The sequence below is a fragment of the Zosterops lateralis genome (genome assembly GCF_965231275.1).
Source record: "Zosterops lateralis genome assembly, chromosome: 13".
In the NCBI taxonomy this organism is placed as follows: domain Eukaryota; kingdom Metazoa; phylum Chordata; class Aves; order Passeriformes; family Zosteropidae; genus Zosterops; species Zosterops lateralis.
In genome coordinates, this window is record NC_139773.1 from 15,065,663 (window position 1) to 15,081,242 (window position 15,580).

Sequence of the window (15,580 nt, forward strand, 5' to 3'; positions counted from 1 at the left end):
ACAGCACAATTTTGAATTATAGGTATGGAATTCCAGCCTGAATGGGATTATTTATAGAAATATAAATGTTTCAAGGGGTTGGAAAGCAAAATAATAAGAAGCTAATGTGGGATATCTGCTGTTCATTATTTATCTTTCAAATAGATGCCTTTTTGAGAATTGTAAAGTCTTAATTAATAACAAGGCAATGATAGAGTTATTTTTACCTCACTATGTGATTATTTGAAAGCTTAATGGCAATATTTAAAATAATGGTGTATTTAAATGTCTATATTATGAGATGACTTTTATTTGGACTGTGAACTCCCCTCTAACTTGTGCGAGGCAGCATTGTTGGCATGTGTTACTGAATTGCAGGAAGGGGTAAAGCAAAAATGTAAAATAACTTTATCAAAAAAAGTTAGTTTAGTCATAAGAACCTCAGGAATTCCAGGATTTTTAGTAAGGCCTGGACAAAAGTGGACCTAGCCAGTGAAACAAAGCTTACTGGTTTAAATAGCAGCTATTGGTACTCTTGGGTGCTTAGTTAACATTCAGAGTGCAGATGATAGAAGAGCTGGTGCACACTGTAATTTTTTTTAAAGACAATGTTTTAAGCCCTCATATTTCAAATGCAGATTGCTCAGCCATTTCCAAAGGAGTCAGAACAGTGAAATAGCTCTGTCCACATTAGCACTTAACAGCAAGATGATTTTTTTTCCCCCCTTTTTAAATTAGCTTACTGTAGAACCAGATGGCACCAAAAGTATAAGCCATGTTTCTTACTAATGGCTCTGGGTCCCTCCACTTTTTATTCTCAATTACTTTTTTTTTATTGCCTCTTTTTTTTGGTGCAATGCAGGTATTTTGAGTTTGTTGATTGTTATGTTCCATGTGGCAGGGAAGGTAGATGGAGTTGTAGATTTAGCCCCCTATTTTGTAATAGGCTTTTCTAACTCATTTGACAAGCTGCTGTTTGAATTATTTTACTAAACACTTTCCTCATTTTACTCTTTACCTCTTTTCTTTCCCTGGATTCTCTTTGGTGCAATAATGGGGACTCATGAACAGAGATGGTCAAGTCGAAAGAAACGAACTTCATCCAAGGTAATTTTTTTTTTTTTTTCACTTAAAGAAAAGGAAGATCCCCTCCCAAAATGTGTGCCCTCCTCTGAAACAGGCTAAACTAAGGAAAACTCAGAAGGGTAGAGGCAACCTGTCACAATATGATGGCTGTGATAACCCTGTGCTCTTTTGATTTTCCTATTCATCGTGATAGGAATTTGCAGTTGTTTACTAACTGTAGGTGCCATGGTAGTGTCTAGTGGCAAGTGAACATAAGACCCCACTAACAAAGAGCCGTAGAAAGAGAGACAAACTTTCTGTACGAAGGAAAGGAGTGTAAATTCAACCAAAATGAAAGGAGCTGTGGAGGGTTTGAGTTGTTTCAGAACACCTGGACAGTGTTGGTGCAGGGGTTGAACGAGGCTGTTCTGGATCCCCGTCTGTCTTTGGGGCTGCCTCTCACCATGAGTGGAATTTTGTGAGGCAGTATTTCTTCTGGTTGCCCCTGTGGGTTTTGAAATTCCTTTTGTTCTTGGGATGGAGGCTGAGCAGGGAGTTTTCATTACCTCCATTGTAAGAGGATTTCCAAGATTTGTGTGTTGCCACATGTCCGTATAACTTGCTTCCCTTGGTCTCCTGTAGGATCCCTGCAGGCTTCCATTACTTTTATATTCCTGTATCATTTTTTGCATTAGATTTTAACTTGTTCAGGAAGCAGACTGTGGCTTTTTATGTGTTCTGTAAAGCTTTAATTTGCTATTGAGTAAATAACAATGATACAGACACTGCAAGCCCCAGTACCCAGCTTGAGAGCTATACAGTCTGAGTCTCTGAAAAGCAGAATTTGGCTCTTAAAATGAATGTGTTCTCATGATATTTTCCCTCTGTAACTATCGGTTTGTGCCTAAATAAATTGAATCATTAACCTCCTCTTGTTTTATTCATTACAACCGTGGTGTGCTGTGTAGAGGAGCCAACCATCTCAGGTATTGTGCCAGCAAGAATGTTTTCATCAATAGAAGAAGTGCAAAGTACAGCCTTTGGAGCCCTGATTGCAGGGATATTGCAGTGCTTGGAGCAGAGAGCTGCCAGGAATCCCTGAATGCCACTTGGTAGAAAGTGATGGAATAACGGAAGAGCTCATCACTTTAGTTTTTAACTAAGGCTCTGGAAATTACTGTGCCCTGGCTGGGTCGGTGTTGCTTGATCCCCATCTTTCTCTCACAGCTGCTACTGGATGCTGGTTGGCTTTGGGACATGGGAAAGGGAGTCAGGTTTTTAAACTCAGGTTCTTTTTCTTCAGAATAACCAAAACTCTGCCTAGGTTGCTGTCACTGGAAGTTTTGGGGTGGTTTTATTTCCATTTGTTTAGATTTTTTTTTTGTTTGTTTGGTTTTTCTTTTTGCTTTTACTCAGTATCTCATTGCATTTTGTATAATTTTTTTACATACATATTTTTGGACCTTTAGCTGTCAGCCTTTCAGCTCTCAAGACTCTGTCTTGTGCCTTAACACCTTTCAAAATTAAATTAAGAGATGCTGAAGCATGGTGCTGATTTAGGAGACATGAAAGTATTGTTTAAAAGGAAAAAAAAGCTTCAACCCCGTGCTCTGTTCTGTTCCAGTCACTAGAGGGTAGGAGAGCTTCAGCTCTTCCTAGAGAAGACACAGTTCATGCTCTAGTGTGATCTCTAAAGAAAACCTCTGTGACCATCCAAAGGCAGTAAAAAATATTTCCCAGCATGCGCCGGAAAAAATCTGACAAAGCAGTATTTCCTGGTTTATTGATTCTGCTACTGCACTAAAACACCAGTACTGTACATCAATAACCATCTTTAGTTAGGAAACTCTGCTCTGTGGAAGCAGTACTAGCAGTTTGTGGCAGAACATAAAGGCTGGGAAGAAAAATTGTGTGCATGGGGAATATAGGTGTCTAGGGAAGGCACAAGAGGTTAGGGGAGAATAGCCAGAGAGTATGATGGGGTAGAAAACAATGTTGCTGGACGAGATAAAGATACAGGAATAAGGAGGGTAGGGGAAATGGAGAGAGCTCTGTAATGGATACAAGCTTGTCTGTTTTTTGGCTCCTGAGCTGACTCTGGTTGGGTGTTGCAGAGAGAAAGCACAGTGTACACCTTCCATTTGAGCAGCTGAACTGAGACATCTAAATTTCCTCTCACCAGGTTTAGGCAAATAAAAGTTTTCTCTTTGAAATAGTTTTCCTGGGATTTTTTTTTTTTTTTTTTAATGTGCTGAACTGCAGCTGACCCCTATTGTAATATTTAGCTTTTCCTCTTCTATAAATACAGGGAAAATGACTTATTTTAAGGATGGACAAAATGAATATAACTCTCACAGCTGTTTTTTAATCTGTATTGCCTACATGAAAGAAATCTGATTATCCTCTAATTTGACCATTTTATGTTGTCTTAATGCAGATTTGGCACATCAGTGTCCTAAATGAGTCTTTTCACATTAATCACAAGATTCTTGCTGACTTCCCAGATTTACCCCAAATGTTGATGGCACTGGTACCTGTTGCAGCTCCATGTCAGACTGGCAGCAGGGCTCATGTGGGCTGTTGTGGATACTGTACTCTCTTCATGTGTGTTCTCTTAGCTCCCTTGCTTTTTGAAGAAAGAGCTGCATTTCAGGCAACAACAAAAACTGTGTCAGCACAAGATCTCCAGCCCAGCTCCAGTAGCCTCATGGTCATTACAGGGAGTATGCAGGAAGGGTTCCAGCAACTCAATATGGTCTTTTAAATCATTTTGGAGCAAGAGCTGTTGAACTGCATGATTTAGGTATCTCTTGATTATTACGCAGTTTATATTTTTCACAGCTGCTGGAAGGGAATCATTGCATATTTGTGCAGATTCCCAAGACATGGGCAGCACATTCAGATCCCTCATTTTTCATGGGAGCTGAGAACAGCATTGTCCTTGGTGGGGGCTGTTTTCAAGAGTGTTGCTTTCTTCTTTTCCTCATGGAGGGTGGCATTGCAAAGGGAAGAGGATGCTGTTAGGCAGCATTAATATATTCACTCGTATCTGGGTATTGACAAGCTCTCCCCTCTGTTCTGCCTTCCTTTCTGGGGCACAGAGGGAGTTGGTAGCTCTCTGCTGGGGAGAGCATGCTAATGCTCAGTACCCTTGTTTGTCCCGGGTGGCTTGAGTCTCACCCTGAGTGCCCTGCACGCTATTTCCAGCATTTGTACAGCTGAATAACCTTTAAGTGTTGAACATCCAGGAGGCAGATAAGCAGGTCTGCTTGGGGTGGATTGACCTGCAGCAGTTCAGTCCTGAAACAAAAGTGACGGAATTGCCACCTTGATAGCCAAAGCTGATTGAATAAATTGGCTGAAAGGCTGACCGGACCCAAAGGCTCCTCGAGCAGGGGAAAATCCCTCACTCTCTTTTTTTATTTTTTTGTTTTCCTGTGTGGGCTGTTAGGTTTGATTTTTGTCTGCCTGGTCGTGTTTGGCTCTCTCCCCCAATCCCCCGTGGGCAGCAGGGACAGGGTCACACATTGTCGTGGTGCCAATCTCGTGTTGGTTCACTTGCCTTTCCCGCTGCCCTCTCCTCTTTCCCAAGGGGAAAACTGCCTCTGCAAAAAAAAAAAAAAAAGAGGTTTCTCTTCCTAATGAGGAGAGGTCCGAAGAGTCCTCCTATTTGTGTGTTGTTGTTGTCTCAAATGGCGAATTACGTGGCCCAGTTTTGACGTTGACCTCTTCACAGGGATTGCAGCAGGCTCTCTGTTGTCCTGTCTCATCCTTTTAAATGAAAGATGGGAGAGATGGGCTCGCTTCACACTTGGCCACCTCGCCGTGTCATTTAAATGTACAATTTTTCTGCATCTCTTTATTGCTTCAAAAACAAGTTTGAACTTGGGGCATGTATGTGTGTGTGTCAGGAAAAGAGACAGATTTGAAAGCAGCCCTGATGCACCAGAGGGGATTTGCTGGGTGCCTGTAGAGGGAGATTATAGACAAATGGAGTTATCAGGGAGACTGGAGCTCCTAAAGGATTTTGTGAAGCTGGGTCAATGAGCTGGTTCTTTCCCCTCCAAAGCTCCGTCATTTTTGTTCAGCTCCTGTATTTGGCTCTGTAGGCAGAACATGGCTCACCTGCTCATTCTTCTTTTTTTAAGCTAGAACCAGAAAGTGATAAAAAATTGAAAGTTGATGTGAGAAACTTTTATATTAATTTTGAAACCAGGAACAAGATTTTGAGAGGGGTGATGCGAGCACTGATTTTTAATTTTTCTCTTCATAGCTGAGGGATGTTTTTTGGGCAAATGTCCTTTCTAAGCAGTTGGGAGAAGACCCATCTTCTGGTCCTTTTGTGGCAGGGTCCTGCTCTATGACCAGGCTATACTTCTGCATCAGAGATTAATCATTACTTATGTGATGAGTTATGCTCCCAAGATCTGCAGTGGACATGGGTTCTTAGACTTAAAAAAATATCTACTTTGTTTTAAGGAATAAGGATCTCTGGATATTTTTGTGCTTATTCTTTTATTTTTTTTTCCTTTTTTTTTTTTTTTTTTTTTTTTTTTTTTCCTGGCTGCTTTGTTTGAGGGATGTCTTTAGTTCCAGTTTTTATCCATTTTATAGCAGTGAACTCCTGATAAAGGTGACCTCTGTGGTGTTACTGCTTATTTGCACACACAGAGCCCAGCCAAAATCAGAGCTCTATCTAGAGACAACCCTCAAAATCTGGTCTCAAGGCTACCTTGATTTCAGAAATGATGAGGGGAAGGAATGAGCAAGCTTGTCCAATGCCTTGCGCTTGGGACGTGTGCCAGCTTCCATCATAAATCATGTGTTTCTTAATTTCCAGCCCTGTAGCCTGATCCCAGGTTCAGCCAACTTTTCTGTACCTCGGCAAGGCACCTTTTCTTGGGTCTGGGCTGTAGCCAGAGTGTGAGCAGGGAGCTTACAGGAAAATATAGCAGGAGAGGCCTGAAGGACCTGGCATCCAGTGTGGGAGCCCAGCTGGAAAAGGCTCAGGTTCAGCAGGGGAGGAGTTCCACAAGTGTGGAGACATCACTAGCCTGGGAGGTAACAGCAAAAGGAAGAGCTGAATAGATAAAAAATAGATAAAACTCTTCAAAATTTGTCACTGATCAAGCAGTTGCATCCTCATTTTTTGGCCAGTATGGACCAGGGCTTTGGGTTTTCTGGTTTCATTGTAGGCAGGCTAGGGCAGTGGTGGCTGAAGGCAAGGGAGAGTGTTTGGGGTGATTTTTTTCAGTGCTTGTTTTGCCCGAGTAACTTTGTTGGACTGATCGCTGTGCTCCTCTGTGCTCTGCTCTGCAATTGTTTTGCCAGCTCAGAGGGAGGCTGTGAAGTTTAATCAATTAGCTCTGTGTAAATCAGTTTGAAATGAGTAGGTGTGGGGTATCAGAGAGGAGGTAAGACGTCTAAAATAAATAAGGCAGTATCATTTTCTTGTCACCTGGGAGGCATTTTCCTTAGTGCAGACTTCCCTAGGCAGCACTAAAGTTGACTCATTGAAGGCCCTGGCTCTGTGGGTCTACCACACATCTGATTTTCCCCAGACGTGCTTCCTTCCAGAAACTCTGAGTGGAATCTGAGACACTGCCTGTTTCACTGGGATTTCCATCAGGGTGGTCAGAGGAACAGCCTGCCAAATACCTGGGGAAGCTGGAGAGGTGGTCACAGAGCAAGTACACAGGGGCTCTTTGGTGCTGTGAGGCACAGGAAATGTGCCAGACCTGCTGAGCAGGCTCTGTGGGGGCGACCTGGGCATGTCCAGGAAATCCAAAGCATTCCTCATGTGCTGTGTGTCTTGCAGGGGTGTAAGGCAGTCAAGCAGCCTTCCCATGCTCAGTTTGGAGAGATCTCTGTGCCAGTGGCAGGGCTGGGCTGGGGGAGCTGGGAAGCTCTGGGGGGAGCCTGTGTGGAGCTGCTGCAGGTCAGCACCGTGCCCTAAACCAGTTGCAAACATCTTGGCTCCACTCTGCAGTGGGATGCTCTCAGGTGATGCTGGATCTCCTGCAGGTCCTGTTATCTGGGGACCAGCACACTCCTGTTCTGAGAGGAGCACAGAGCACTCCTGCAGCTGCACAGCCAGAGAAGAGGGTGCACAAGGCTCTTTGCTTGGGGCCACCTGTTTTGGGAGGTCAAGGTTGGTGCGTTGCAATGTGTTCCAGTAATGCTGAGTGCAGGTGCTGATTTTTCCTGGGGCTGTGTGAGATCCAGGCTGATTTGGGTACCTCCCAACAGTCCTTTGAACTGTCAAGTCAGCAGCTACAAGGGTGGGGTTATGTGTGCTGTAGGGCTGGGGTAGGAAGGTCCCCAGTGCTGAGTGACTCCCTAAAATACTGGCCTGGATAAAAAAAAAAAAAAAAAAAAAAAAAGAGAATCCAAGTTTGATTTGAAAACTGAGTGATAACAACTGTCTTTTGTGTTCAGCCTGGGAGCTTTGAAGAGAGCTAGATGCTTTGTTTTTGAAAGAAATTGTAATGTGGATAATAAACTTCATCTGTTTTTTTTTTTTTTTTTGTGAACTAACATCAAATACCTCTTCCTCCTCCTCAGAAGGAGCAGGAGGGGGAGGGAGAATCCTTGCTCCTAAAGCAGCGAGCACATCACATCAAACATGACTATGTTAAATACTAAAATGTTCAAAGTACAAGCGAGATAGATAAAGGCTTTGATGGGAAGTGGATATTTCCCAGGGACATTACAAGCAATAATCCAGATGTTATGGTGTAATGCAATGAGTGTCCATGGATAGATGGGGAGCTCAAGCCAAGCAGCGCCTGCTGTAGGCCTTAGCCCTCCACTCCCATGCTGTTACGCCATATGGAAGCAATCTCCAGGCCCCCTTAATAGCCAGCTTTGGATTCCATTTTCACAGGGCTCATAGAGCTAAGTGGAGCTGTTTTATGGACAAGTTAGATAGAAGCCTTTCCAAGATAAACATCCAATTCGAAATTAGGACATACCAAGCTGCAAAATTATTTTAGGGCATATTTCATGGAAGCACTGCCATTTTTCTAAGGCGATTGCCAGACTGTAGAATGCCCTTTGATCCCTTGTGGACATTACTCCCTTTTTTATAAAAAGGATTTTGAAATAGTTGCAGTGTTTAGGGAGGAGTATATCTGCTGGGACTTTGAAGTATGTCCATGGGAACAGTCATGCTTTAGCTTTTTGGCCCAAAAGACGAACTTTTAAAAAAAAAGAGAGAGAAAAGAAATTACATTGCAGCTGGATTTATGAATCAAAATCTCGTTTTCTTTTTAAAGGTAGGAATTTTTACCCATTGCGCCAGGAAGGCCAAACGGGGTGTTTAAATAGAAGTATATTAATATGCTTGTGGGATTCAGAATTCGGTATTTTAACCAGTAAAAAGCAAGTAAAAATTTTGTGAGTTCACCACCTATGATTTAAGAATTTTGTTGCCGGGTAATTGATCCATAAAAAGTAATCTTCAGACATCAGGTGCTTTTGCAATCGTTTTATTTAGCAACAACATTTCTTACTTGCTTTTAAAGCTAGCACGTCCTGTTTTAAAGTGACTTGTGAAATCTTCTCCTCCGTCTTGCTCCCACCTGTACATGACATGATTGAAGCTCCAAAGTGTAGCGAGTTAAAAGTTGCTTCAGGAGAATAAAATATGGCAGGATTTTTACTGCGGGAAGAAGAGTGTAGCCTTGAGTTTTAATGTTTCCAGCTCACTCCCCCCAAATAAAGGCCTATTTAATCATCCTCTGTCCAATAAAATATTGCCAGTTAGCAAACTGTTAGCGCAGCCGTGCTGTGCGAGATGAAGCTGCGAAGGTAACAAATGTGGCTACCAGGTAACCATAACTCCAGATAAAGAGCCTGGTGGTGTCAGTGTTTTTTCAGCAGGCATCAGTATTTTTGATTCGTGGGCTCAGTTTCTGGAAGCAGGAGCAGCAAAGGCAGCGGGCAAAGAGCCTGAGGCGAGTGATGGAGGAGGTGGAAGATGCTGCTCAGCCTTTCACCTGGCTGTGGGCTTTGTGATGCTGGGCTGCCTCCCCAGAATGGACAGACACACGTTTTATGGATGTAGCTGGAGATGTTTTAAGAGTTTACTTTAGTTTCATCCTTTGTTCTGTTCCCCATTGCTCTCCAGTGCCTTTCCCAGAGCCAAGATACCAGGTTGCTCTCACTGCTCAAGGTCTGCTCTTGCCAGAGCTCAGCCAGGGTAGCTGAAGGAAGCTTCTCTGGAGGTTTAAGCAAACTCTGCTGATTTTGCTGTGACATTGAGCACTGTCCTTTCACAGGGACCATAGTAGGTTTGGGCAGAAAATCCATAGCATCCTCCTGCCTTCCATTGCCAGCTTACCCTTCAGGAAGCATGGTGTCTCTCCCACTCCTGGTGTGCTTTCATAGCATAATTAGTGTGAGCATGGAAATATGTTTGGGTGTTGAAACATTCCGTGTTGCTGCCTTGCCTTTCAGTCGAGTTTCACACGGAGCATGCGGCTCTCGGAGTCTCTGCGCAAGAACCAGCTGTGGAATGGGCTGGTCACCATCACCCTCTTGGAGGGGAAGAACATGCCCAGAGGGGGCTTGGCAGAGATTTTTATTCTCCTCAAACTGGGAGATCAAAGATACAAGAGCAAGGTGAGTATTAAGGATTTCCTTCAGCTGTCTGAAGTCAATAAGGTGCTCGGTGTTTCTTTTAGCGGTGTTGCTACCTCGGATGGAACTGTTCTTGATAGTCTTTTAGATAAGTGAGTTCAAAACCAGGAGACCACATCAGAAGCCCTGTTTTCTTGCTAGTAGAGAAAGAGCAAGTCAGGAATACTGTGTGTTATCAGTGTTTTGTGCATTTAACATACTCATCATGTTGATGGATGTTTGGCATTAATACAAAATGAAATAAAGCTACATGCATCAAACATGTGTTTTGGTCTCTGCCAATACAGAAGTTGGGCTTGCAGTGTTAGATCTGCTGGAAAAGTAGACCTGAAATGGTTTCCAGTGCAGGGGAATTATCATTCTTTTGAAGTACTTTCCTTGAAAAATATGTTACATGCTGCAGTACCTGCCCCCCCAAACAGATAAAATGTTCCATAGTTTTGATATTAATTTTTATTCTTCTAGGCTGTGTTTATCTGTATACTGTTCAGTTATATAAGAATCTAAGAAACGAACGAGGTTCCCAAAGATACACATTTCATCTGGAAAGTCTTAATAAAAAGAAAGGCTATAATTAAAATAATACTCTTTTGAGAGAGCAAGAGCTGTGCATGTCATGAACTGGAAGTGCAGAGGAGGAGAAAACAAACCTCCTCCTGTACAAAATGTACAGAGCAAGTTCACAGAACATAACATTTGGATGTAGGCGCGTAAACCTGCACTCTGTCCCTCACATCAGACCTCAAACCAAGGTCATGATATGTTTCTTATTTAGAAAAGTAGTTTCAAAAAATAACAAATGGTTTGGTTACTTTAGAATAAATATATGTTATTCCCATTACCATCCCTTTTTATGTGTCTCTTTAATGGTCTGTAGATGGGTTATACAAGGCTGAGCTGTTTGCTTAACACAGAAAGGTGAAAAAATACTGTTTTGGGTTCTTTAATTCACGCAAACCTGTTTCCAGGTGATTGTCCTCAAAAGGGTTATTCCTGGTTTCTTCCAGTGTGTGATGGTGAATGATGACCACAATCCACTGGAAGTGGAGATGGTGGGGTATACCTTGTATTTCTGAATTTTTCCAGCCATTCATTCAGATAAAAACTGTATATTTATTGTTATTGAGAGGGAGGAAAGAGAATATTTAGGAAGATGATACTATGTGTGATGGGCTGGGGAGCTTTGGGTGGAATGACATTAGTACTTGATGCTCCAACATCCAGCCTTGTTCTGTAGAATTGATTTCTTTCTTTTCTTTTTGATTTACTGTGAAAATAAGTACTGTTTAAGAAAAGTAAATATTGTAACTGCATGTTTTCTAGAGACTGTGTAAGAGTGCAAATCCTCAGTGGAGGGAACAGTTTGATTTTCACTACTTCTCTGACAGGAAGGATATGTTGGACATTGAGGTGTGGAGAAAGGATAACAAAAAGCACGAGGAGCTTTTGGGAACGTAAGTTGGGTTTGAGTTAGATTTTATTTTTTGGGGGAGGGGTAGAATGAGGGGAAGTACAAAAAATAAAGTTATTTTTATTTTTTTAACTAATCATTTTTTTTTCATTACCAGCATCATAATTATTTTTCCGTCCTTCTTCCAGTCATGTCCAGGTTACGTTTACATTATGTTTATTAAAACCTATTAATGGGTAATTGATTAGCCAAAATCTGAATGCAGAGACACCCAAGCAGCCTCTAAACCCTGAAATACTGTGGGAGCTCAGTGGCATCAAGAGGCAGGATTTTTCTGTATTTTTGTGGTGATGTTGCTCCACATCTTTATATGCTCTGCTGCCCGCCCAGGGATTTTGTGCTGCTTTTGAGAATGGTGTCCCTTTTTTTCTGTTTGCACTTTGGTGTTGTGTTCTTCTAAGACTCTTTAATTCCATTCCACTCTCTCTGAATTTGTACAGTGTTGTTTTCTTAGTAGTACCTCTCTCTTCCTTCCTTGCTTTGACTTTCAGCATTGTCCTGTGGACCTTCCCCAAAAAACGTCTGTGCTGTTGGGTATCTGCAGCAGCACCAAAAACCAATCACTTTACTGGTCACCTTCTTTTGTCTGTCCATGCTCATCTGCTGGCAGGATTGTTGCCACAAATCTAAATTTCCTAAATTTCCTGCAGTTGTTTGCTGCTCTCACCTGGCCAGGGTTTCACAATGTGCTGACTAAATAACAGTAACTCATAAGAACATTCTCTTACTTCAGGCATTGAAATAGTTTGAGACTATTCACTGAGAAGAACAATGCCCTTTGGCTCTGCAAATGTTTGTGGTTTTGCAGAGCAGGAAATTCTTTCTGGCTGAGTGCTGTTGCTCATCACATGGAGAAGTGGCTGAAGATGAATCTGTTCCTTCCATTCTCACAGCTACTTCCATTACTTCTGATATTCTGTTTAGAGTTAAGGAATAAAGCAATGTTTGCAGTTTGCCTCAGGTCAGTCTCTGATGCTGGAGAAATTCTTCCTTAGGTTTTTCCCTTTTATTTTAATTTTTCTCTAGGCTTCCCCCCTACTTTTTTCTCTACTGGTTTATGGCAGGTGGTGTTTAGTGTGGCAAAAACGATCAGTGAAATGCTTATTCTATTCAGCACTAGTGAGGTCTGTGTGGCAGATTTACCTTAAAGTAAAGGTAAATCTTCAGAGTAAATCCCTGGAAGTGTTCAAGGCCAGGTTGGATGAGCAGCCTGGTCTAGTGAAGGTGTCCCTGCCTGTAGCACAGGGGTTGGAACAAGATGATCTTTAAGATTCCTTTGGATCCAAACAATTCTGTGATTCTTTGTTTAAATATTTATTTTTGATGTCTATGTGGAGAAAAATTTTTTTGCTTTTGTTGTCTTAAACACAGCAAATTGGCTGTGGGATCAAAACAGGAAAAAATACACTAGTTTTTGAAGAGCAATTGCAAGAATAGGTAAACACCAAGTGCATAATAACAGGTATTGTTTTTACAGTGTAGAAACTTTTTGACACCCTATAAATAATATTTTATGAAGGGTTCAAATGCAGTCTAATCTGGAAAAGGATTCTGTTGGAAAAACAGCATTATGAGGTGCCATGTTTATTGTCTCCATGATTTCCAAGTTCAGTTTTGAGATTTCTGGATTTCACAACATCATTGTCAGAAATATTCTTTAGTGAAATGTTTGTGGGTTATATTCGGTCATTACACACAAGCAGTGCAGCCAACTGCCCTCAAATAATTTGCATGGCTTTAAGGAAAAAGCAAAATTTTCTGCATCTGACTTAATAATTTTGTGGTCAGTTTATGAATAGAGTTGGAATTCATTATGGTCCCTTCCAGCCTGTTCAACCTCCAACTGCCTTGGTTAAACCTTTAAATATATGCATGTTTTTAATATTCAAATGAAGTTGGAGGTGCTCACAGCAGAGTCAAATCTGATAATCCCAACTGCAGAACTTCTGTGGCACAAAGACTCCTGTTAATTCCTTTAGACCCAGGATTTCAGATAGTATGGGTGCCTTAAGAGTCTGCAATATGGTTCTTCTCCCAGGCATAATTTGTTTTCAAGGTAAAATATTGCTCTTGAAATAGGACCTGAAGTGTCTGTGGAGAGCATGGAACATGTAGAATAAAGAATGCCTTGGACCTCTGGTGCTGAACACAAACACCTGGGGTGTTTGTCTGCTTCTGAATTAGTGAGGAAACATTTCATGTCACCCTTCTATCACAAAACAAACCCTCACTGTCAGTGCACATCACAAGCTAAATTATTACATTCAGCCTACCTGCAGTCTCCTTAGAGTTTCAGCTGGGTCCAATTTCTCTTCCTCACTTAAAATCCCACAGCCTTGAGTGGTTCAGCTGCAGGCTCTGACACTGAGGGCTGGCTGCATTTTGGTGCTGGATGAAATAATCCCTCTATTTAGTCTGCACAGGACTGTTAGTAATGTTTATTGAGTGCTTTTTGTGTCCTTTGGGATAAGAGGCATGCTATAAACAGGAGACGATGTTAATGTATATGAATAAACAAAGGTGTTAACGTGTGCAGAATTTGTCCAGGCAGAGTTAAATTGTTTGTGCCAGGTTGTTAGAGAGTGTTTCTGCATTAGGGGATATGTTCTGGAAAAAGAGATGCTGCAGAACGTTGAAGGGTTTTCCTTCACATATTTACCTCAGGAAAGAGATTTTACAAAAATTGCTCAACTTTAAGACCGTGAGCTCTGAGACTGGAGTGCATCCAGTATCTTTATGATGAATGCCTCCAGGAAACTGTCTTTGCAATAAGAAACAACCCATGTTTTAGAGGCTGTGCTGTTGGGATGGAGCAGTAAAATCCCCATTATGGCTGCAACCAAAACCTTCACTTAAATCTCACCAGGCTGTGGGATGAATCAGAAAAAACAAAATTTGTCCATTCGTAATAAGACCTTATTAATTGTTTCCCTGACACCTGTGACATTTGAAATGTCAAGTATTAATCATAGATACATCTTTCTGTACTCTCTGATGATGCTGATCTCTTTTGTCAAGGGTTTTCAAGAAGCCTGTAGGAGGTAAAGTGGTACTGTTGTGTACTGATTTTTTCATAGGTGTTTATATATAAAGATTCCTGTCATAATTTGATTAACTGTAAATGGGAAAGCAAAATACAACTACACGGCTAGTAAGCAAACCTCAGCACCTTTTAGTGAAATTTTAACATGTGATTCCCTGATAAACAAATATTTTAATCCCAAATTTATTGTATACTGTTGTCAAGTACTATTTCTCTGCAAAACGAATAAAAGAATGGGGGAAAAGGAAGCTACAGGTGAGGGCTTTAAGTCAGAAGAGCAGTTTTAAATGAAAACTAAAGCTGTGCAGGACTAGAAGCTAATACAGAGGTATAGACCTCAACACTAAAACACTGATCAGGAGGAGGAAGGAAAGCATTTAATTAATTGTGGTTAAAATAAGGCAAAGTGATACAGTTGTGTGCACAATGCATTCTTAACTTACAGAACTGCAGATTGTGCATTCAGCCACTTGTGTGAAAGATTACGTCTGAATTTAATATGTAACATAGCAAAAGATGACAACAAGCAGAGCTAGTCTATCCTTAGATAGGATTACTGTCGAGAATTTAACTCAGGAGATCATTTGCATCACCTAAAGTACAAATGTTCTGAGAGTTTTGCCCTTTGCATTCATCGCAGGCGATTTTAAACAGAAGTGGATTACCTCCATTAGTTTGATTCTGTGCCCATCACAATAGTCTCTTACCACTTTCCTGTGAAATAATTATCTGCAATAAGATCTTGCAGATAGAAAGCTGAGGAAGAACGAAAGCAAGAGTTTCTGTTTCAAGAGAATGAGGGAAGTAGTTTGGAAATCATTAGACTCGTTTTAATAGTGTAGAAGTGTTAGTGTGGAAATTGCTGAATTTATATAGTAAATTGAATGTCTAATTGTTTTACCGAGCTGCATTCTCTGCAGTCTGGTCAATTATGTTGTATAACCTCAGTGAAACAGATTGTCTTTTCTTTGTTTTTTTTCTTAAGCCTTTTGCCAGTGCAAATGTGGATTTTTTTTTTCAGCTCCTCACAAGAAAATACAGGCATACCTTGAGTGAACACAGATGTTTTAAGGAAAGTTAGTTTGCTCAGAAATCAGACATGATTTGAGGAAGAAATACTTACACTCCACCTCCTGCTGTTTTCCCCTCCACATGTGCATCCCTCCAACCCCCACACCCTTATACTCCATCTTTACTTTGACCTTATGCGAATCAAATTCTTTTAAGAAGAGAAATTATTCCAATTTGTCCAAACAAGAGTGAATTATATTTAACTATGCCTTTGACATATGATGGAGTTCGAGGCTATCTATTGGTGGGAGATGCACCGTTGTCTCAACAAGTTGTGTTTTCTGTCTTACCCCGTGGAAAGTTTTAAA

At 41.3% G+C, this 15,580-nt stretch overlaps 1 protein-coding gene across 1 annotated transcript in view; it reads left to right on the forward strand.

Annotated features, from left to right (window-relative positions):
• The window catches only part of MCTP2 (multiple C2 and transmembrane domain containing 2), a 117,337-nt gene that overhangs the window by 34,779 nt on the left and 66,978 nt on the right, over positions 1-15,580 (forward strand). Inside the window, 3 exon segments of the mRNA XM_083870897.1 lie at positions 1,051-1,086; positions 9,505-9,669; positions 11,011-11,141. Coding sequence (XP_083727023.1) covers positions 1,051-1,086; positions 9,505-9,669; positions 11,011-11,141 — 332 coding nt within the window.